Source organism: Colletotrichum fioriniae (assembly GCF_027942845.1).
Source record: "Colletotrichum fioriniae strain IMI 355084 chromosome Unknown scaffold_19, whole genome shotgun sequence".
NCBI classification, from domain to species: Eukaryota; Fungi; Ascomycota; class Sordariomycetes; order Glomerellales; family Glomerellaceae; genus Colletotrichum; species Colletotrichum fioriniae.
The window spans coordinates 590,551-613,131 of record NW_027076855.1 but is presented as its reverse complement, the minus strand read 5'-3'; the positions used below and the strand labels follow the sequence as shown (position 1 = coordinate 613,131).

The 22,581-nt window shown below is 52.5% G+C and overlaps 7 protein-coding genes across 7 annotated transcripts; 4 read left to right on the top strand and 3 right to left on the bottom strand.

Annotated features, from left to right (window-relative positions):
- Window positions 1–37: 37 nt before the first annotated feature.
- N0V96_011901 (uncharacterized protein) lies at window positions 38–2,513 on the top strand (the record flags this gene model as incomplete). The annotated part of the gene is made up of 3 exons (XM_053192548.1): window positions 38–293; window positions 350–595; window positions 655–2,513. The coding sequence occupies 3 exons, from the start codon at window positions 38–40 to the stop codon at window positions 2,511–2,513; spliced, it is 2,361 nt and encodes a 786-aa protein (XP_053049905.1).
- A 1,064-nt stretch (window positions 2,514–3,577) lies between these two features.
- Window positions 3,578–4,624, top strand: N0V96_011900 (uncharacterized protein; the record flags this gene model as incomplete). The annotated part of the gene is made up of 2 exons (XM_053192549.1): window positions 3,578–4,468; window positions 4,523–4,624. The coding sequence occupies 2 exons, from the start codon at window positions 3,578–3,580 to the stop codon at window positions 4,622–4,624; spliced, it is 993 nt and encodes a 330-aa protein (XP_053049906.1).
- A 457-nt stretch (window positions 4,625–5,081) lies between these two features.
- N0V96_011899 (uncharacterized protein) lies at window positions 5,082–6,176 on the top strand (the record flags this gene model as incomplete). Its single annotated transcript, XM_053192550.2, has 2 exons — window positions 5,082–5,210; window positions 5,286–6,176. 2 exons carry the CDS (start codon window positions 5,082–5,084, stop codon window positions 6,174–6,176), a joined length of 1,020 nt encoding a protein of 339 aa, XP_053049907.1.
- A 322-nt stretch (window positions 6,177–6,498) lies between these two features.
- Window positions 6,499–8,181, bottom strand: N0V96_011898 (uncharacterized protein; the record flags this gene model as incomplete). Its single annotated transcript, XM_053192551.1, has 3 exons — window positions 6,499–6,705; window positions 6,779–7,801; window positions 7,948–8,181. 3 exons carry the CDS (start codon window positions 8,179–8,181, stop codon window positions 6,499–6,501), a joined length of 1,464 nt encoding a protein of 487 aa, XP_053049908.1.
- A 4,544-nt stretch (window positions 8,182–12,725) lies between these two features.
- On the bottom strand, window positions 12,726–13,243 carry N0V96_011897 (uncharacterized protein; the record flags this gene model as incomplete). The annotated part of the gene is made up of 2 exons (XM_065759431.1): window positions 12,726–13,143; window positions 13,239–13,243. 2 exons carry the CDS (start codon window positions 13,241–13,243, stop codon window positions 12,726–12,728), a joined length of 423 nt encoding a protein of 140 aa, XP_065611995.1.
- A 3,749-nt stretch (window positions 13,244–16,992) lies between these two features.
- Window positions 16,993–17,873, top strand: N0V96_011896 (uncharacterized protein; the record flags this gene model as incomplete). Its single annotated transcript, XM_053192553.2, has 3 exons — window positions 16,993–17,227; window positions 17,291–17,728; window positions 17,866–17,873. The coding sequence occupies 3 exons, from the start codon at window positions 16,993–16,995 to the stop codon at window positions 17,871–17,873; spliced, it is 681 nt and encodes a 226-aa protein (XP_053049910.2).
- A 1,181-nt stretch (window positions 17,874–19,054) lies between these two features.
- Window positions 19,055–21,905, bottom strand: N0V96_011895 (uncharacterized protein; the record flags this gene model as incomplete). The annotated part of the gene is made up of 2 exons (XM_065759430.1): window positions 19,055–21,785; window positions 21,898–21,905. 2 exons carry the CDS (start codon window positions 21,903–21,905, stop codon window positions 19,055–19,057), a joined length of 2,739 nt encoding a protein of 912 aa, XP_065611994.1.
- Window positions 21,906–22,581: the final 676 nt, after the last annotated feature.

Sequence of the window (22,581 nt, the reverse complement as noted above, 5' to 3'; positions counted from 1 at the left end):
CAAGAGAACCTCAAACAGCTGGCTGTGCTTCCTCGCAATGGGTTTCTCTACGGTCTTTACGGCCGCCGTCCTGGCCTTGCGCCTCTTCTCGGCGGACGTCCTCGCCGCTCCCGCCCCTGCTCCGGTCCCCCAGGCCGCTACTCCTGACGCTGCTGCTGGATTCTGGGTCGCCTCGATCGAGCGCCGTGGTGTCTCCGCCTTTGGTGACGCCAACTATAAGATTTTCCGCAATGTTAAGGACTTTGGCGCGAAGGGTGATGGCTCTACCGACGACACTGTCGCCATTCAGGCTGGTAAGTATTTCCTCCGTCTAATGAAACAAGAAAATGATGTGCTAACTTCATACCAGCTATGGACGAGGGAAACCGCTGCGGCTTCGGCTGTGACTCCCAGACCACCACTCCCGCTCTTGTCTACTTCCCCGCCGGCACCTACGTCGTCTCCAAGCCCATTGTCATGAAGTACTACACCCACATGGTTGGAGATGCCACTCAGCTTCCCACCATCAAGGCTGCTGCAAGCTTCACCGGTATGGCCGTCATCGATGCCAACCCGTACGACGATCAGGGCAACAACGCCCATACCAACCAAAACAGTAAGTGTTTGCTTGAGGTCCCAAATGTTTTGAGATGATCAGTTGCTAACTTTTCCTAGACTTCTGGAAGCTTGTCCGCAACTTCAACATTGACCTGACCGGCATGCCCTTCACCTCGGGTGCGGGCATTCACTGGCAGGTTGCCCAGGCTACCAGTCTCCAGAACATCGTCTTCAACATGCGCACCGATGGTGGCGACGCCAACGTCCAGCAGGGTATCTTCATCGACAACGGCTCCGGAGGTTTCATGACCGACCTGACCTTCAACGGAGGCAAGTACGGCGCCTTCATGGGCTCCCAGCAGTTCACCACCCGCAACATGACCTTCAACAACTGCAAGACGGCCGTCTACATGAACTGGAACTGGCTCTGGACTTTCCAGGACCTCAAGATCAACAACTGCGGCGTCGGTATCGACATGTCCAACGGTGGTGCCAGCGCGCAGACCGTCGGCTCCGTCCTCCTGCTCGACAGCGTCATTAGCAACACTCCTGTCGGCGTTTTGACTGCCTACAACCCCTCTTCTTCGTCCACCAACGGCAGCTTGATCCTCGACAACGTCGACATGACTTCCAACGTCCCCGCCGCCGTCCAGATCGTCGACACCAAGGCCACCGTGCTCGCTGGTAACCAAAAGATTGGATCCTTCGTCCAGGGCAAGACCTACACCGGCACTACCGGTCAGGGTAAGGCCGTCCAGGCTGCTCAGGATGCTATTGTCAAGCCCGCTGGCCTTCTCGCTTCGGACGGCAAGGTCGTCACCCGCAGCAAGCCCCAGTACGCCAACGTTCCCGCCAGCTCTTTCCTCAGCGCCAAGGCCAATGGCTGCAAGGGCGACGGTAAGAGTGACGATACCGCTGCCATCCAGGCCCTGTTCAACAAGGCTGGCCCCAACGACATTGTCTACTTTGACCACGGTGCCTACATCATCTCCGACACCATCGAGGTTCCCAAGGACATCAAGATCACTGGCGAGGTCTGGCCGCTTCTCATGGCCAACGGTGCCGCTTTCAAGGACCAGGCCAACCCCAAGGTCATGCTTCGCATCGGTAAGACTGGTGATGTCGGCACCTTTGAGATGAGCGATATCATCGTCCAGACCCAGGGCCCTCAGGCTGGTGCCATTCTCATGGAGTACAACATTGCTGGCTCTACCCCTGGTGCCGCTGGTCTCTGGGATGTTCACTTCCGCATTGGAGGCAGTGCTGGAACCCAGCTTCAGTCCGACAAGTGCGCCAAGAACCCCAACGTCACCACGACCGCCAACCCTGAGTGCATCGGTGCCTACCTTCTGACTCACATGACGGCCGAGTCCTCTGGCTACTTTGAGAACACCTGGTGGTGGGTTGCCGACCACGAGCTCGATCTCCCCGACCGCAAGGCCCAGATCAACATCTACAACGGCCGTGGTGTTCTCTGCGAGGCTACCAAGGGCACCTGGTTCTGGGGTACCGCCTCTGAGCACAGCGTTCTCTACAACTACCAGTTCAACAACGCCTCCAACGTCTACATGGCTCACATCCAGACCGAGACGGCCTACTTCCAGGGTAACCCCGACGCCAAGACGCCCTTCACGGTCAACAACGCCATCCTTGACCCCAACTTTGAGACCTTCTGCACTGGCCAGAGCGACAAGTGCGCCCGTACCTGGGGTGTCCGCGCCATCAACTCCAAGGATATTCTCATCTACGGTGCCGGCCTGTACAGCTTCTTCAACAACTACGATCAGGTCTGCGTCGGCGAGAACAACTGCCAGGATCACATGGTCTCTCTTGAGAACTCGGACGTCAAGTTCTTTGGTCTCAGCACCAAGGCGGCCATCAACATGGTTACGGTCAACGGCAAGGGTGCTGCGCTTGACACTGACAACCGCAACAACTTCTGCGCCACTGTGGCCATGTTCCAGGCTCCCCTCTAGAACAGGGGCAACATCAAGGACGTGGAGTGGTACAGTATCGAGGCGGTTGCTGGATCCCTTTAGAAGAGAGTTACCGTGCCCCGAGAGGCGCGCCGTTACCCGCACAAGGTTGTGCCCATGTCGTACGCTCCAAAGTACACGGATACCTACGTGCCGGGTGAAGCTTTCCCTATTCCGAAGGGAATTACCGACCACCACGTCCGCCACCATGTCTATCATCACGTCCACGATGCTATTGGCGAGCACGTTCGCGAGCTTCGCTTCTAGTATCGTGGCTGTGTTTCCTTTCTTCCAGATGTAGTTGTCCGCCCCAGTGGTGCGTCGCTACATGTTCTTATCACACCCCCTTTTTTATGCTATGGGTTTTGGCAGGAGGCATACTTGCATCAAGGGAGTTTTAAGGTTTCTAGAAAACGGGATTAGGCCGTGGATCGTGAGAACACGAGGGTTTCTACGGCGGGATTGACATTCTTGTTTTGCCCAAGGGCATTTTGATACCATTCAACGAAACAACGTTTAACCAAGTACCATTTCCTTCTTGAAGTGATCTGTATGTGACTGCGAATTTGTAAAACTTGATTCTCGTATGAAGCCGACTACCAATCACGGCGTCATTACCTAGCCAGTATTCGATATCGTGTCTTGCCTCCTATCTTCCTTTGGCATCTTTCGAGTTCTCTCGCAATGTGTCCTCACCTTCAAATCTTCACCTTGAATTCTCGGTGTGAGGCGGCGAGTGACCTTCACCGAAAAGGAAAGACGATGATTCGCCGGTCGGCGTTTTCCAATGGCCGACTGCCCGCCTTCAGCCCCCGTAACCCACTCAGGGTAGGGTACGTACCGCCTCTCTCCAGTACGTACCGCGGTACCTGAAGGTCGCTTGATGTGGCAGCAACGTCATACTCTGTGCATCGATTTCTTCCGATTCCAAGCTCTGGCGCCATTCCTCCCACCGATTTAATAGACCATCGTCACTCTCGATCCGGCCTGTCCCCAGCTTCTTCTGCCCTTTATGCGATAACAAACGCTCCGAACTTTCTCTCTCTCACACCCAAACCACCACGATGGACACGCCACCAGCAGCAAACCTGCGGTCCAAGACCAGGCGGGCACTTGACGACCTCAACGGTGCATCCACGTCGCCGCCCTCGACATCCCTCAAGACAACGCGAAACAGCCCCTACCTCCCTACGCCAATCGAGACGATCGTTCTAGCCGCTTTCCCGGTCATCCTCTTCTTCGGCACTGTCTTCTCGCTTCTCTCTCCCGACGTTCGCTCGTCGGAATACGACCCCGCAGCCCAGGCCCACGTGCAAGACTCCGCGCCGTCGTACTTTGCGCGCAAGTCGAACCTGTTCAACGTTATATTCGTCAAGCGAGGCTGGTTCTGGATCACGGCCGCCTTCTTCGGCTTCATTCTCACGCACCCCGCGACTGCACAAGCAACCGCGCGCGTACAGGGCACGCTGCGTTGGGCGCTGGTCACGACCTGGTGGTTCTTTGTCACACAATGGTTCTTTGGCCCAGCCCTCATTGACCGAGGCTTTCGCTGGACAGGTGGAAAATGTGAGATTATTGAAGAAAAGGTCGAGATGGGCGAAGGAGATGCCAAGGAAGTCTTCACAGCGGTCGCATGTAAGGCATCTGGCGGACGCTGGCGCGGCGGTCACGACATCTCGGGACACGTCTTCCTCCTGGTTCTTGGTACCGGCTTCTTGCTTTCCGAGGTCGGGTGGGTAGTCATGCGCTGGAGAGGCTCAAGGAGAGAAGAACGCAGTGTTGTCATGACGGATGGTGCTACAAAGACTGCAACCGTCGAGGCGCAAGGTTTGAAGGGAGAGCCTGTCCCTGGTGATGCTTTGGGCTTGGGAGGCAAGTTTGCCGCTGCCATTATCGCCCTGAGCTCCTGGATGCTGCTCATGACGGCAATCTACTTCCACACGTGGTTTGAAAAGGTACAGTGTCAGATCTGACGCCCCCCTGCGCAACCTCGCTGACATAAAATCTAGGTCACCGGTCTTGTTACTGCTCTGGCTGCGCTGTATGGCGTCTATGTTCTCCCTCGGTTCGTCCCTGCTATTCGACAAGTCGTTGGCCTGCCTGGTATATAGGCAGTCGGTATTTTATATAGAAGAGACCCAAGATGGGCATGAATGCCTAATAATACAAGAAAATACATTCCACTCGAAAATTACGTTGACGCAATTCTCGATCCGTGGGGCCGGTCTATCTATATTTCGACTCGCCGTGTAAACTGCAATGCTCTCAGAGTTGCAGTAAATCACACGATTCTGGCCACTCGGTAATCTGTTCGTAGACTGGTGGATTCAAATGAATGTATCTCTAGGGATACTACTCCCTTTTCGGTGTAGGCATTCACCGATAAGAAGAAGCTCGGTGAGCATGGTGGATGTGGGGGTCCGAGGTGGGGTTCCTGGGGTGCCCGTAGCTCCCCGTTCCGTCCCCAAAGTGACCTCATCCTCCATCCTCTTCGTCTTCACTTTATTCCCAACGTTACAATAACATCACACTCTACTCCAGTCTCTCTGACCCGTAGCAGATATACCAATGCCTCCAATCAGGGCCCCGGTCAACCTGCCGGAGCTTGTCAAAGCAGCTTTCAGCAAGGCTCGCTCCAATGGCGACCTGACCTACTATGCAACTCAGGTCACAGTGCTCGACGCCAACTCAACCCCGGTGAGTCTGTCTGCATTGCGTCACATATCCCTCACATGAACTCCAACTGGAACTTCGATTAACTCTTCCGCGCAGTTTCAACTCCGCTTCTCCCCCGCCTTGGCGAACAAGCCGGCTGCGCAGAAGCCCAAGAAGACCGATGAGCCACGCAAGCCTTTTGATCCTTTTGAGAGTCCCGAGAAGGGCCCGCTGTACATCGCCGAGATACCATCGTCTTCGGGCCACAACTTGGTGCTGAACAAGTTCGCCATCGTTCCTGAGCACTTCATTCTAGCTACCAAAGAGTTCAAACAACAGACCGATCTTCTAGAGCGCGACGATCTCGCAGCAACGTATTCTTGCATAGAGGCTTACAGACAGTACGGCGAACAACACCAGGGGAATAATGGCGAGCTCTATGCTTTCTTCAACAGCGGTTCGCACTCGGGTGCAAGTCAGCCTCACCGGCACATTCAGCTGCTTCCGGTGGCGCGGATGATGGACGGTTTACCCGCCGGCGCGCAATGGGATGTGCTGGCGAAACAGCTTGGCCCGCAGCACATTTCCGGGCTGCCGTTCTTAACATTTGCGGAGACGATCCATCGAGACATGACCTCGGATGAGCTTCACGGCATCTATCTATCACTTTTCAAGTCGGCGGTTGATGCAGTGGAATCTCACATCGGCGCTGTGAACGACTCTGGGAATGGCAGCGTGCGTATCAGCTACAACCTTGCCATGACCAGCGATCGGCTGGCGGTACTGCCACGACTTGCCGAGGGCGCAGCCATCTTCAAGGACGGTACGGCCGTAGGAAACCTCGCACTCAACGGCACCGTCTTGGCGGGAACGGCTTTGGTTAAAAATGAGGCCGAATGGGATGCGCTAAGGTCAGGAGGCGACGGTGACGGTGTCCAATTACTGGAAGTTCTATCGAAAATCGGCGTTCCCAAGGACGGCGGCAGAGGCCACACTAAAAAGCTGTGAAGGCGCCATTCACATCATGCACGTCCATGGAGAAAAGGAGGAGGGGGCAAACATACGTTGCAGATGCGATGCAAGCAAACATTGGCCCAGCGGCAGGACTCTAACTAATCAAAAGCAAACATGATACGTCAGCCGCATCCCACTCCATACCGAGATCTCCATACGAATACCACCACCGATGGTCTACCATCAATCGACATGTCACTTGTCAAAAATTACTATTCCGCTGTCCACATCACATCGTTGCCCCAAGAACCAAAACCGATCGCATCGTCCCGTGCCTTCTCGGACTATACCCACACACTCAATGCAGTCGACTCCATCACTCCATCGCGCCGTATATATTCATCTGGTGCCCGGAAGCAACCATTACGAGTTCGTCCCATTTCTTGCGACAAGTGGCGTTGCCAAAGAGGTAGGAGCCACCATTCCTTTGGATGTATTCGGCGACTTGCTTCCAGGGGATCTTGGTGGAAGCTGGATCGCTACCCTTGGCAAACTTGCGGACGGCTCTCTGAAGCAGGTGGACCTGCGAGGTATAAGTCAGCTGGACGCCAAGAAAAAGTAGTCATCATGGGGAAGCAGGGCAGGGGATAACTTACGTCCTTATCGGTCCACTCAGGCTTACGAACCCGTGCCTCCTTGCTCTTGGTGAGAGTGCGATAACGTCCACGAAGAGTCGACTCAGCCTCGCTGAAGTTTCCCTTGACTCGAATTTCGCGGTACGTTAGGCCCTCTTGCTTGGCCTTGAGAAGGTATTCGTCCTTGGCTGAACGCTCAGCGAGATCAAGTGTAGAAGCCTGTGCCGGACAGGGCTTGGGCTGCTTTGGCCGAAGCTCAGTTTTGTGCGTAGAGGGAACAGGCTGGCGAACTGGAGAGGCCCTGCGACGTGAGGAAGAGGAGCTGCCGTTATCGGCTCGCGATGATCGTGGCTTCTCTGGGAGTTCCTTTCTAGGCCTGGACATCAATACCTGTTGGGTTGGTGGCTCGGCTTTGGCCCCCCTGAAGCTGCCATGGCTGCTCATTGCCGCCTGTTGGTTCTCCACCTGTTGCTGGTGCTCGAGGAGCTGTTCCTGAGGAGTAGGGAAGAAGAGGATAGAGTTTGGCTCAGAGAATGGGGGTGGTGATGGGGGAGCTGCCTTGATGCCGTTGAAATTCTCAGGTACCATGGATGAAGAGGCAAAAGGCGAGTTGGCATACTCGAACTGGTCTGAAGGACTGGTGATGATGGCACTGCCGTCTACCGAGTTGAAGGAAGAGGAGTCGAGCAGGGTGGGAGGAGCACCAGCAGAAGAGAAGCTGCCAAAGCTAGTGCCTGGGTCCGATGCCGTGAAGACGGGAGAGGATGTGGACATGCCATGGCATAAAGTGTTGGAAGTCGACATTGAAAGTCCATCCATAGACGAGATATCGTATTGATACGGCATCGGAGCGAACATGGACTGGACATCAGTCGTGTCGGCCACCCCAAAGGACTGCCATGTTTGATTTTGATCCATGACTTGTCGTCTACCGTTCAAAGAACCATCAAGCCGTTGCATTCTGGCAAAGAAGATGCCATGATCAGGGTCAGCATATGGGCTGCCCGCGGTGCCAGCTAGGTATCTGTTCCGAAGCTGCTGGGCCTGAGGCAAGAGGATGAAAGTCAGCAATGTTCTTGATCACATCTCACATGATGATGATGGTGATGATTATGATCATGATGATGTTGAAAAGTGTCAAGCAAACAGGAGAAAAGGGGGAAAGAAGGGAAAACCAAGAGCCAACGCACCTCGAAACTGTCTTGGATACCGTCTGGAATGACGGCCAGAGACCAATCCTCACTCGACATGGTGCCCGGTTGCTGAGTGGACCTGAAGTTCAAAGGAATCTTGTGGGTGTTGCGTGCGAACAGTTTCCTCTGGCGTCGGATGTTGGAGCGTTGCTGTGCCTTGACCTTCATATCCTGCTCAAAGGCGAAGATGTCCGAGCCATGGAAGCCCCAAGGGGCAGCGACCTTAAACATCTTGAACGAGAGGGACTGCCCGTCAGACAGAGACTGTCGGGATTGGACGAGGAAGCAAAGCTCAAAGGAAGCCGAACGTCTCACCGCTCCTTCTGCTGGAACTTCTATCGGTGTCTTCTGTGTGGATTCAAGTTTCCAACTCGCATGCAACGATGTTGTCTTCCGGCTGTGCGTTGAAGGAAGGATAAGGTTGTGGGTGGTTAGTTTCGGCGGTCAGTGAAGAATTTGAGAGCGGTTGATGCAAGACGCAAGCGTGGGATCCCGTTGGGTGATTCCACGGATGCCTACAAGAGCAGAGTATGGCGTTCGCTTCGACGGGAGAAGAGCGGTATGGGGGATGATCCACGGATACCAGCGGGAGCGGTGGCGAGTTGAACCAGTTCTCTCTTGTGGATGGCCGTCAGGGGGTAAGACGATTTGACTCTTTGATGCCGATGACCAATGAGCAGACCGTTGGAGTTGTTCAGTCACTTGTGGCAGATGTCAGGAGGAGGAAGAGGAGGAGGCTCGAGCTCAATCGTCAGGAGATAATGATGAAGGCTTATGACGCAATAAACATTAATGGCCACGAGGCGAGCTGTATTCGATGAAGCCTGAAGGGAAAAGGTTAATGTGACGAGGACTGATTGTTGGGACAAGAATGATGAAAGAAGAGTGATTGACTATTGACATCGGCTCACGCCATCGTCGGTTTGACGGGAGAAAGGCCTCTTCAAGTACAAAGTCGAATTTCGGCTGTTCCTCCCGCAGACACAGGGTCCAATTTCATTCGAGATGCTACGGGATATTGAAAGTGCTTCTCGACTACTGATTATCCCGTCACTCCTCGGGTATCTCACCCAGAAGATCCTCATACATGAGGTCTCTCTTACCTTTTGGGTATCGTGCGTATCCGAAGCCGCTTTATTTGTCCAGGCCGGCTTCTGTGCCGTCCCCGTCAACACTGATGATCATACAGCCACGGGCATCCCATCTAGGCATGGAACATCAAGAACACCTCCTTCATTCTACTAGACCCGTTCAAATCTGTCAGAATTCAGCCTCCTTCGAGCGTCCCCCCACCAAACTGCAGGGTATCATCCTCCTTCTCGGGCAGTGCCTACGGCCCGGGTACATCTTCGGCGCGTGGATGGCAGGATGGGTTGTATTTGTGCGTGGGCTCAGGGATCAGGACAGCCCGTGTAATCATCTGCAGACGGATAGCTTGGATTACACCACTAGGGCTCGATCGCGCATCACCATGTTGCGAAGTCCCACTTTCATCGTCAACGATTTGGAACCGCTTTTGCTCCCGGGTACCGACTTGCGCATCAACACTTGTTACCCTGGCCGGTATCCCAGTAGGATCGCCCCCGTGCAAAACGCCACGAGCCCAGGTGCTTTCCCATGGCCGGGGGTTTAGGTACCATTTCGGCGAGTGTTTACTTAGACAGGGGGAGAGGGGGTCACGGGATCCTGGATCGAGAGGAAGATCGCGGAGTTACTACCGTCCAAGGTGGCGTTTTGGCTGTGGGCGTTTGACTATTGCAAAGGCCTGTTATCTGTCGTATGCGGTTGGTAGACCGGGGTCCTTGCTTCTCGATGCCGGCGTACTGATCCCGGCTTCTTGGGCCCTGGCTCGGGAGGTAACCAGGCTCATGCAGAAAGACTCTTCGTGCGCCCCTCCCCAACGAGTGAGCTTCGACAGATTGAGGCCCACGTTAAAGCCTGGAGCTGGATCTAGTTCGATCTAGGCTACACAGAGAAGCACAGCACAAGCATATTCACGGTATGAGTCTCTCTACTAAGGTATGTGGCTATGTGGTCTAGACAGTGCATGCCGTGATCTAGATCGTCGGCTGTGGACAGTGGGGATTGCGGAAAAGCACCTGGTATTCCACCTGATAGCCTGGCTTGCCACGTCACTTTGAGTGTTTCTCCTGCGAGACTCTTGCGCGATGAAAGCAGAAGGAGGTGAGAAAGCGAGATGAAGCACAGCTAACAATGGGGGCAACATTATGATATGAGAGAAGGACGGCACAGCAAGATGTCCACGTGGGAGATAACGAAAGCGGAATCACCAACTTGACTCTTCTCGGACTCAGAGACCTCGTGGGCATCGGCCCATGACCCTCCCTTCCCCGGTGCCATGACAGGGCTGACATGGCAGTCAGCGGTTCCTTTCTCAGCATGCTGCATACCGGCAATATGGTACTGGCCCCGGACCACGTCTGGTCATCCAGCCATCCCCACTCAGCTTGGGCCGAATCTGTCTACAAGGGAGCGTGCAGGAGAGGCTTGCAGGGCTTAGGATGCGTGGGGCTTCAAGTGCTGGATAGATCTGTCGTTGAGTGGTGTCCATGCATGTCATCCTGGATTCATGCAGGTGTGTAGGTAAGCAAAACACCCTCTATCGAAACGGCCGAAGCGTATGTTCAGACGGGAAAAGACCCCATCTCCTAGATGAGGGGTAAGTGACAGCTCACTAAATCAAGATGGAAGTTCTACGCCTGGAATACAATCGAGATGACTCTCATTTTGCGGTTTGTTATGTTGGGTCGGGAGCTAATCCAAAAAAACATGTTGACCTTGCGTAAGTAATGAGAAAACAGATTTCGTTACCACTGCAATAGTTTTGCCAGATGGAAACTGACCAACAGCCTATTTGTATCTACACGCAGAAGGGAATTGCTTGGTTAACACTGAAGACTCGCAGAGTTGAATTGCAACTGAGGTCATCGGTGAGTAGACGGGAACCCCTCCTTCTGTCTCCATGGAGGTGTTCATGTATAGCTCACCGGTCTTGTGTCCACGCTCTGCAGAATATATGAGCTGTTAAGAATGCGGGTTCTTGAGCTCGCACGTATGCCTGCATAGTCTACACAGCCTGCATATACATGCATGATCAACTTCTCACTAAATGGAGAAGAAGAAGAAATGACGACTTGCATGCCTTACGGACGCACCGTTGGTCCCCTGTTCTCGCACGTTTCCTCAAACCTCGAATTTCTGCCCACCTTCAAACGCTCTCCTCTCTCATGAGCCATCAAACCGGTCTATCTGCCCGGCTGTCAGTCGTGACGTTCTGCAATACATGCCTTGATGGCGTACACTGCAGTCTGCATACGCTGCGTGGCTGACAAGGGTGACGGTTGACATGGGTGTTGGACATGTTGCTGCGGGACGTTCTAGCCCAGGCGAACTAATCTCAACTGAGGAAGACGATGAGAAAAGAGACACACCCGGGGCCAAGATCTGCGTGACACTTGTTCGCACCATACTCGCAAGAACAGCTGGTCGTCTCAACCTGGTGGGAGATGGCCCGCCCAGAAAGAAACCATCCGCCGCATGGTTTTTGAGACCTGTCATAAGTCGGGACCCGTTGGGGCGAGGTCGTACCCACGGGTTGACGCAGCAAATCCCAGGGATCACGTCTCGAACATCCAATGACCCTTACAAATTCGCCTGTGGGAAAGATCAGACACTGATAGATTGGCGGAAAGCTGCCGTTCCAGTGAGCTGGGCGAGAGATCAGAGACGCAATCCTCCTATAGTAGAATTCACTAATCAATGTGCAGAAGATCTCGTCAACCCAGATAGTTTCGATCCAAATCGAGATTAGATCATTGCCGTCTCCGACGCAGATGAGGGAAATCGACTGGAGCTGTGGTCTCTTCGGGATCATGCAGAGGGGGAAAAGGCCGCGTCTGCCGGTGTCGGATGACTTGAGCCTGTCTCACCTAGCGAGATACGCATATCGAGCTAGATCAACTCCCACGGGAAGGGAAACCAAACAGGATGTTGCCAATTGGGTATTGGTTGAAGTCGATAAAAAAGCAAAACCCCGAATCAGTACCTAGCAGTGGATCATTTTTCAACGTCCAACGTCCAACGTCCAACGCCGCAAACGTCTGAGCGGAGCCGCCTCATGTTTTTCCACGTTTCTTTTCTTGGTAGTTTTCGGATCGATCCGAAGGGTTGGTTGTCTTTGGTGCTTTTTTTCGACTGATGGCGTTGCCATTGCATCACTGACTAAAACTGCCTACGTTTTGCGATGTTCATGAGATCTGGTGCCCAGCGATGGTACATACTCTTGCGACTCGCCCTCTAGAGAGAGTTCTCCTCGAAAACCTTGTAGCAAGAATATACTCACAGTATTCAGGGTATGTGGAGTCGGTGGCAACTGGATTTTACGCCTTGGCCTGCGGTGATAGATACCCCTATTCAGTCTGCTCGAGGCCCGTTTGGTAGGTACGCAACGAAGGCTGCAAACACCACCCTGACGAGCCGTCCAAGACACCTTTTCCGTGAAAACGTTTTTGTCACAAAGCAAATAGCAGACGCCTTGAGGCTTCGATTTTTTTCCATCTGTTCTTCTATGAATCTCACTCAGGTACCTGGAGAGTCATCTAGAGGAAAGTCAAGGCGAATCGCCATGTGTCTTGGACTGTGAACGTACAAACTCGCTATTTACACCGCAATTTCAGGCCATTGTTATCTACAAAGAATAGGAGACCATTAGTGCCCCCTAAAACTCTTCAATTTACATGCACACCGTGGTTCTCTCAGACCATCGCAGGGACATTGATCTCCTTGATAGTCCAAACCTTTCCATTCTGGCTGCTCGAGAGACCAGAATATATGGCCTTCTGAGCGGTGGCAATCGTCTTTCCAAAACCAGTATCGGGGCTTGCAAGAGTGATAACGGTGTCTATGTACTTCTGCGACGCAATAGTAGGACTGCAGTTGGCATTGCACTCAGTTCCAGTGCCATAGCCTCTCATAAAGGGGCCAGACTTGTGCTCAAACGAGCTGAGCTTTGCACCAGTGTCGGCATCGGTGACGGTCTGGCGCCAGGTATTGTTATCCGAGAGAAGCTCGTATTCGATCTTGACTTTCTGGGTGCCCGATACGGCAGAAGCGTCGCCGCTGAGTTGCCCAAAGGATCCGAAAAGAGAGGCCCGGACGCACCACTGGCCCTTCCTGGCGCCACACCAAGGGTTGTCTGGCCAGAATTCAAGGGTAGTTTGGACGAGATCGCCGGCGCCATTCGACATACCTGGTCAGAAGGCCAGCACTCCATTTTGCGTGGGAGGTGCGGTGCCAGGGATAATTGTTGTCACGGCCTTGATGGTGGTTGAAGTTGTTGGGCCAAGGGATACGGAGCCTCCCCAAGTATCGACTGCAGCCGAGGTGCCAATAATTGCCGCGATCATGGCTGCCTTGAAAAGAACGGAGATCATTTTGAGTCACTTTGATGTGAATTTCGATAACGACTGAGAATGATGGGCTTGATCGACTGAGGTGTCACTATCACCACGTCCCAGGAAACATTGAACGTATTTATGTGTTTTTGCAAGCTTAAGCGAATGAGCGGTGCCGCATCGTCTTCTGCTGTATTCCGATCAATGAACTTCATCGTCAATGTGGTAGTATTCGACTGCCCAGCGAAGTGCTCTGTATCGTGGATATATCCACGCGACGATTCTCCACGACGGAGAGATGTGCTCGATGGAGTTCGACAACTTGCCTAACTCTTTCGTGTCCACCAATGGGAATAGCCCCATTATCCAGGTTAACCCTACCAAAGGTCCATGCCAGTATTACATCTGGCTGTATTTCTACCAAAGCTTGCCGACTTGATCTTAGTGTCATCTGAAGTTCCTTGAGCCACTTCCCCTTTGGGGAAGCCCCTGCCTCTTTGGACTAAAGACCAATCGTCCTAGTGTAAGCGGTACCAATCGTCCACACGAAAGTCAGTGCATGGGCATAGCGCTCTTGGTATCACGAGGCTGCTTCTCGGGGAAAGACTAAACAAGCAATTCAAGTGCCGGCTTAGCCGCCTCTTCATCCGCACAGAGACTCGTAGTTACGCTAGGCCATGAAAAGTTGAGTGAAACCACAGAACATGGCGGGGGAGCTGATGGCCATTGCATCTTTCTACTTGAGTCAAGTCTCGGAAAATGTAAATTAGGTGATCCTAGTCGAGAGAGACGATGCCTCGGTTTCAAATTCGGCGATTTCGGTCTCGTTCTCCGTGAGAGATTCATGGGATCTGCTAGGTCTCGATGTGACCCCGATGCCTGCCTGACTATCGGCGCACCGCAGAATATAGCGGCACTTGCATGTCCCGGCAATTCGAGAAGATTGTGAGCTAAAGGGACCATATCCGAGCCTCATGCGAAGAACCATTGGTTATGCTCTCAAATAGGTGTAACTGTAAGTGCTTACCAAGTGTCACAACTCGAGGTTATGTATGCATGGGTTCTCTGGGTTACCTTCTCGATCACTTTAAAAGCTGTCGCAAGAACTGGCAAAAATATTATTTAAGTCCACTTGTAAAACTGCTACGGTAGGTCGGACTTATTAGAAGCGAGGCAATGCCAGATTATATCACGTAAGATCCTACCTTACGTCGCGGAGTAAGGTACAAAGCACCTTGCTGAAAACTCTTATCCACGTCCTTTGCCAGGTCCCATGAGTTTCGGCATGATGCTCAATGAAATGTTCGTGGTCAACGTGGATGAGCGCCAGGAGTAGCATTGAAAGCCCGCAACTACCGACTCCTGTCCCTTAAGGCTTTCACATTTACAGAGTTGCTCGTGATGACACTCATAGAGCCAAGTAGTCGCCAAAGACCAGGACCAAGAATCGTCCCAATGGAAGATTTTGAGACATGTCTGAGTCAATGCCGCTCATGTTGCCGTGCAACCCCTCAATCCTGAAGCGCGACTTTGCATTTCTGTCTGTAGCATGTTCCATGACACGCGGCAGATGGAGCAGCTCTCATGAGACCGATGCACATTTGCAGTCAGGGTGGGCTGACCAAATTGTCAGCAATCTTCCCGGACGAGCCCACTTGAACAGACGTACAATAAAGCGTAGCATTGTTTACAAATCACTGTGTCGTGGTCTATCTCACGATCGGCCATGGTATCATGTTAGAGTGAATGCATGCACTATTGGTTTCTACGCCTGTAATGAACATTGCTTACACGTGAGCGATAGCACACAGAACCTAGGCGCCGTTACTAATATCACGCTGGTTGTCTTGGTCCCGAACGATCATCATTACCGGAAAGTACTCCGTAGAACCGGGCGCCATCGCGTGGGGCCCCAGGATAATGCGACCCAACCAAACCTTTGGAACGGTCCGTCATGATTATCAATCTGGGGTCGTAAGGCTGTCCTTGTTGCCTATGGCTATGTCTCCTTTGATCATCTTACTCTGAATTCCCCCGTTCTCTATCAGATTACTTCGGGGTTTGCGCGGAAGGGGGAGCAGAGTCTCTAACTGGCTGTTCGTATAAGTTGGTGTGACGGCGCCAAAAGGTTATGTTTCTAGAGTTTAGAAGAAGGTTTAGATTTGTTTAGTGAAACAAAAACGTTAAAAAAGGCCCGCGGTGCGAATTGGCCAGCGAAACTCCAGCAAGCGGGAATCGAAACGTTCTCTAAAGTGTAAATCTTTTTGAAAGTCCGCAATATCTTGTTCCTCTTGTTCCTGTTGGCTGCGACTTCCACAGATTGCATCGAACAAGCGACAAGGTTCCAGACAACCCAGCTCCCGCAACCCGGGAATGAAGCTGTCTTGCTCCAACTGATCAGCCCCAGCATTGCACAGAGCATGTGGATGGTGCAGCTCTTTTGACCTACCTATGTGCCGCACTCCCACGACTCTTTCGATTATGGTGCCGAAATCCCGACTTGCGAGCACCGATAGCAAAGAAATCCCAAGATAAGCTACCGTCGCAAAAGCATAAGCGGCATAGTCCAGACATTGGTGACGACTTAATGGGAAACGGTGATCTTGGCATTCTGTCAACGGCATACCCGATCGAAGCCACGCCCACCTGCTGGTCCTGGTTCGTCGCATCACGATGAGTTCTTCATGGCCCCAGCGGGCGTCTAGATAAGATGGCGGTGGAACTTCTGCTTATTTGACGTTCCATTGCATCTCCAAAGTCCCAAAAACCCTGGAGCCCATGATAAAAAATATTCAGCTAGACATCCACCCTCGCCAACCAATATCGACTATCATCAATTCTCGTCAATCGGCCCCCATCTCAGTCGTCAGCAAATTCGATAGTACAGCTCCTTGCTGACATACTCCACACGTCAACTCCGCAATGCACCGGGGACAATGACCCTTGTGAGCCATTCCCAGCAGCAGCAATTGCCACTATCCGGACTGCTTTCTCCATATTCCTACCCACAGGCTGAACCGACATCCAGGCATGTGGTTCCTAAGGGATGTGATCCAGGTTTGCAGCCGTTTGACGTTCACCTGCATCAACCGAGCTGTTCTGTGGGTGCGGAGCTGCTGCCGTACCCTGCTGCCGTGGTATGATCCCTCGATCCATGTAGTTCGCAGGAACTAATTCGTTCCAGTCAATACCTCACGAAATACCAACAACAATGCTTACAGTTGCACCGTCAACAATAGATGGTGCAACTTCTTTCTGGGGCTCGGTTCCTATTCATGACGAACCGGCTCAAGGTGATTGGTCTTCTCTGCTCCAACATCCACACCGCGACCGATTGGGACCCTTTCCCGTGATGGCGCATAGTTCTCGATGCAGCCAACAGAGGTTGGGCAGAGGCCAGACTTGCCTATTTAGCCTGACGAAATCAAATCGGGAAATGCCTCATACTGTTCCTCGCTGCCTGCAGAGTTTACATGAGAGTGGAAACGGTAATGCCGTACCCCCATTCTGGAGAAGAGATACGACGTTGGGACTGATACATAAAGCAGCTGTATTGCCGGCCGTTGGGAAGTTGGGTTTCAAGCGATCAAGCTCAAAGTCAGAAACAACTCCAGAGATTGTCTTCGTCATGACGTGGCTCGCTGCACTCACGGTGTCCGGTGCCTTCGACGACCTTATCGTCAAGGCGGTTTATCTGGGTTTCTTGTACCTCGTCATCAAGTACACGTATCGGATGTTCTTATCTCCTATTGCCAGTTTCCCCGGGCCGAGGACTGCTGGCATTACCAAACTCTACGAAGCTTATCACGTTCTGCTAAAGAACGACTGGCTGGAGAATCTTGTCTCGCTCCACGAAAGATATGGTAAGTTGTGACCCTATTGCTCGCTCTGCGAACTGGAATACTAAAGTGAGATTTTCATTACAGGGCCAGTTGTTAGGATTGGGCCCAACGAATTGCACTTTGTCGACAACAAATTCAACCTCGACCACCATCGGCGACCCGACCTCTTCAAGTGTAATAATTACTACGGTCTTCTCAACAAACTTCTTGGCGGACTGGCTAGCCCTGCGAAACATGCGCAGAGGGCGGCAGTCATGCGGCCAATCTTCTCTGGCCAGACTTTGGCCGAATACTCCAAGACTTTGGATAAGCACATAGAATCACTTCACTCGCGCCTTGCAGATGCTGCTTCGGACAAGGGGGTTGTCAACTTGACACATTACCTATGGGCTTACACCAACGACGTTATGATCTCGTATCTCACCGAGGAAAACTATGGGTTTCAGAAGGTCTATGATTTGCAAGCCACTCACGATGCGACACGAGCCTTCAGCGCCATCGACCTCGCCACCGTACTGAGGTGTATGCCACCGGTCAAGATCATGTTTGATTACGTTCCAGCTCTTCGAGCCTTTTCACCTTTGGGGTGGCTTGATAACGTAAGCTCATTACATTGACTATCCCCGGATACTACATCAAGATTGCTAACCTCCTCATAGTTGATTAGCTCTCACGTCAGACCTATGGTCAAGTCTTGGGACGACGAAAATAGTCACCAAAGTGTGTTGGCTCGGATCTTCAATGAGATAGGGAATGAGACACAAACCGTGCACGAGTCATCACAAGCTATTTTCATTGGAAACGAGTCACTTCTCAGCAACTTGACCTTTGTGCTTCATCATCTCGTCCAAAATCCGGAATGCATCAAGAAAATTCGAGCCGAATTGGATACTCTAGATATTGGCACATACGGGCACCGAATCTGGAGGGATCCAAAGACCGCTCAGTTAAGATATCTAGTAAGTGATTTCTTAATACTGACCTATACCAAACTGAACTTGGCGCTGACGCCCCCAGGATGCTGTGTGCAGAGAGTCATCCCGCTTGAGCTCACCCAGTTGGCACCGACAACCACGACAGAGTGCCACTCCGGTGGAGTACGAAGGAGCCATAATACCCCCAATGGTAAGTGGATCTAAGCCACTTTCACTCTGACTGTGTCTGACACTCTGTAGACGAGTATGAGCTTTACCTTACACTTACTCGAGCGCGATGCCACCCTGTTCCCAGACCCGAATTCATTCAAGCCTGAAAGATGGCTCGGGTTTAACCAAGAGTCAAAGATAACCAAGGGGCACTCCGTTTCATTTGGTACTGGCACACGAACATGCTTAGGGCAACAGTAGGTGTAATCCGACGGTCTCAAGAAATTACCTCTACTAACACACATACTTCACTAGTATTGCCCATAGAGTGTTACGCAAAACAGTCGCATTTCTCATTTACAACTTCAACATCTCTTTGTGGAACGAGAAGACGGATAGGGCAGACGGATTTCGGTATTTAAACACATACCCCAAGAAAGGTCACGAAGGTTACATGAAGGTCCAGATGACTCCGCGCTTTGGATAGAATGCATAGCGACTCAGCGGCTGTTTCCTTCATCTGAGAAAAGTTCTTCTAAGATTCCCGATAATCAAGTTTTACATCACTGCCAGTTAATTTCGAGTCGGTTGTTCACTTCAAAATGCTTTTAGAACGAGGTTGCTGTGCAGAGCATGAGATAGTATTGAATGATACCCAATAACAATGAGAACTACCTTATCCAACAATGACATTGCAGACACACACAGAAAGGCTGACGTCTGAAAAGGGCCATGTGACCTGAGGTGCGTAAGAGGGTCGTGCCTAACTCGCGATTGTGTTAGGTGGCAGAGGCTGGTTCGCGGCCACGAAGGGCAGAGGCGGCCACTCGCCCGGGTCAAAGGTATCCTCAAATGTGTGAACCCCTGACTGTACCACAAGTCCGTGACGTTCTTGGTCTGTCTCCGCGACAAAGGACCTTGGCAGCCCTGAAGGAAGAAACACCACCGCGGAGCAGTTTGGCGGCACTTCTAGCCTCATGTTGAATTTTGTGCCTACCAGTACCCATTCACATGCCACCTTCCCGTAAGGACCTTCAAAGGTGACGGTAGCGTTCGTCAAGTTCCCTCCTGGAACAGGTTCCACACGAATCGCTTTCCACCCCGGCTCTTGAGGTGAGATGCCGCCGACAGATCCGTGTAGCCAGTCTGCTACTGCGCCAAGGGCGTAATGGTTGAAGCTGGTCATCTGCCCTGGGTTGATCCGCCCGTCTGGTAGCATGCTATCCCATCGTTCCCATATCGTTGTTGCCCCCTTGGATACAACAGCGTACAGCCAACTAGGACAAGTTGTCTCGAGAAGCATTCGATATGCCAATTGCGGGCGTCCGATCTTGGTGAGCGCATGCGATATCACTGGTGTACCCGCAAAGCCCGTACTGATATGAAAGCGCGCAGTCCGTACCAGCTTCTCAAGAGCATTTGCCGCAGTCTGGCGTTGGAATGTGTCGTCGGGATACAGGCCAAACTGAAATGCAAGGGACAGCCCAGTCTGAGAACTCGACATCAGGTTACCTTCGGGCGTAATGTAACGCCTCTGGAATAGTTGTTTCAGCCTCTCGCCATCACTGGCATACCTGGCAGCCAAATCAAGCTTTCCGATCGCCGCACAGAGGCGCGAGAAGACCAAGGTCGTGTGCACCAAGTAAGCATTCGCAACAAGGATGCTGTCAGTACGACCGTTTCCAGGATCATCGGGGGGTGCACTTGGATCAAGCCAGTCAGCAAGCTGCCACTTGTCCGGGTTCCAAAGACCGTCGGAAGCTCGATCAACTCCTTCGTCAAGCCATGTTTGCATGCTGACGAATTGCCTCTCAAGTAGCCCCTTATCAGAGCTGTATTGGTATAACGCGTCTGGCGCGAGAACAGTCACGTCGTCCCATACAGCCTGAGCAATGTGCGGCCAGTTAGGAGAGATAGCCAGGGGAACAACCAAAGGAGGAATTCCTCCTTTGCCTTCTTCCAGTTGTTCAGCCGCCACATCCTCAAGCCAGTTGCCTAGGATGCCCAACGTATCGTATAGGAATGTTGCTGTAGGACAAAACACCTGCAAGTCTCCGGTCCATCCAAGCCTTTCGTCGCGTTGAGGACAGTCCGTTGGAATCGACAGGAAGTTACCCCGCATAGACCAGACTACGTTCTTGTGAAGTTGATTGACGTAGGGGTTCGAACACTCAAAGAAACCTCTGCGTCTCATATCCGTGTGCACCACAAGAGCCTGGATGTCGTCTTCGGATGGGCCACTGCCAGGCCAACCATCGACTTGGACATATCTGAAGCCGTGAAAGGTGAACTTGGGCGACCAGTTGAGAAGAGGTTCCCCTGATCCGATGATAGTATCGCAGCACTTCGCATCTCTCAAGGGCCTGGTGCCTAGCTCGTCGTTTTCCATCACTTCGGCGTGGCGGAAACTGATCTCTGCTCCCTTCTGGGGGTGAACTGATTTGACGAAGAGCTTACCGACAAGATTTTGGCCAAAGTCGAGAATAGTCTTTCCAGTCTTGCTCTGAAAGACCTTGATACAAGGCTTCGTCTCAATGACTCGGACTGGCGGCGCGTCTGGTGCTACCATTGTTGCTTGAGGCCATGGGAGAAGTCTTGTGGCTAATGCTGTCCGAGTCGCTTCCGCGGACTTCCAATCCCCCGTCTCTTCCCGCATATCATACACCTCTCCATCGTAGATCTCACTTCTGACAAGCGCACTCGGAGCACAAGACCAAGAATCGTCTGAAAGAAGGCTCCATGGCGTGTCAGACCCTCTTTTAACTTCCAGTTGTGCAAACAGCCCGATAGTGTCGCCGTATCGAAATCGAATGCCGCCCTTGAAGCCGAGGCGTCCGGCGTACCACCCCTCCGCAACCTCGACGCAGATCGTATTCTTGGTCCCTGGAATCAAGAGCTTTTGCACGTCAAGAATGCGATAGACGAGACGATGCTTGTAGCTAGTCCAGCCCGGGGCCATGCACTCATCCGTTACTGGCTTCCCGTTGATCCAGGCTTCAAATACACCCAGCGATGTGATGTACAATCGAGCTGAAGCGGGTCTGAGATCGAGCTCCCGAGGTAAGGTGAACTCTTTTCGGAAGCGAATAGGTCGCAACGGGCCGTGAGGTCCAATTTGCTGAGCTGCTGTGATAAAGTTGGCTCTGAAGTCGTCTTGATTCAGCAGCGCGGCTTCCACAGTTGCTGGTTCAGACCACCCACTTGGCTCTCTGTTGGCGTAGGACTCTTTAACCAGACTGTCCCCATACACCCGCACTCGGACTGTGGCAGCTTCGCGAGAAGCCAGGTCCCTTGCTGGCCATGGCACAAGCACAGACTGGTCGCTGACCTCAGCAAAGCTCTGGGGCTTCTCTTCAGAAGCGAATTTGATCTCGATCTCGTAAGAAGTCTGGACCCAGCCAGCGATAGTCTCATCGGTGCTTTCGAATCGCCATGAGATTCTTGGCCTTGACGTTGCTACGCCGAGGCCATTATGGTGGTGTTCAAAGGCAGGTCTTGTGATTGCCGGGCAAGACATGGTTTGTTGTATGCAACTTGGTAGCGCTGGCTTTCGTCGACCCATGCGTCTCAATGAATCTGGATTTCAAGAGGTGAAATAGACTCAACAAGACCATTGCGGCCTAAAGGTCCCCGTGCTTGGCAGGTTCCGGTGCAAAGAGGCACCGATTCGGTCTCCATTTGGCACGAGGTTATGATCATCGCCGCGCGACAAACTGCCGGTATCCCAGGGGTTGGAATGTACGTATCGGCATCGGCAACGATTCCGAAGCAGCCAAGTCTTTCATCGACCACTCACGAGACGTTCATGATGTGGGAATTCGAGGTTTGTGCGGAGACTCCGCGCCCCCGCATGCTTTAGCTCCCCAGTCGTTTGAGCGAGCTCAGGGAATCTGCCGAAATCAGTCGGGGCAATCACGGTTACTAGACGAATTCGTCATGACTACGGTGTTCTGGCCTCCTGGTTGGCAACATCTTTAAGGCGTAGAGCCGAATTTATCGGTGTACCTTTGCACCGAAGATGTGGCAAGTTAGATGGTCATTTTGATATAGATGATAATCATGCCCCGGATTTTAACCTGCATAATGGAACCGCAGTTCCCCAAATCTGTTTTACTCCACACATCCCTCTTGTCAGCAGTTTCGTGACTTTGGTATGAGTTTCCTCATCGTCGCTGTGGCGCTTGTCGCCGCTCAGGGTGGCTTCATCTATGGGTTTGACTCTGGTTTGTTTCCATCTTCTCCGATGCAGTCGATCAGGGAATGCTGACTCAAAGTAGGAATCATCGCCAC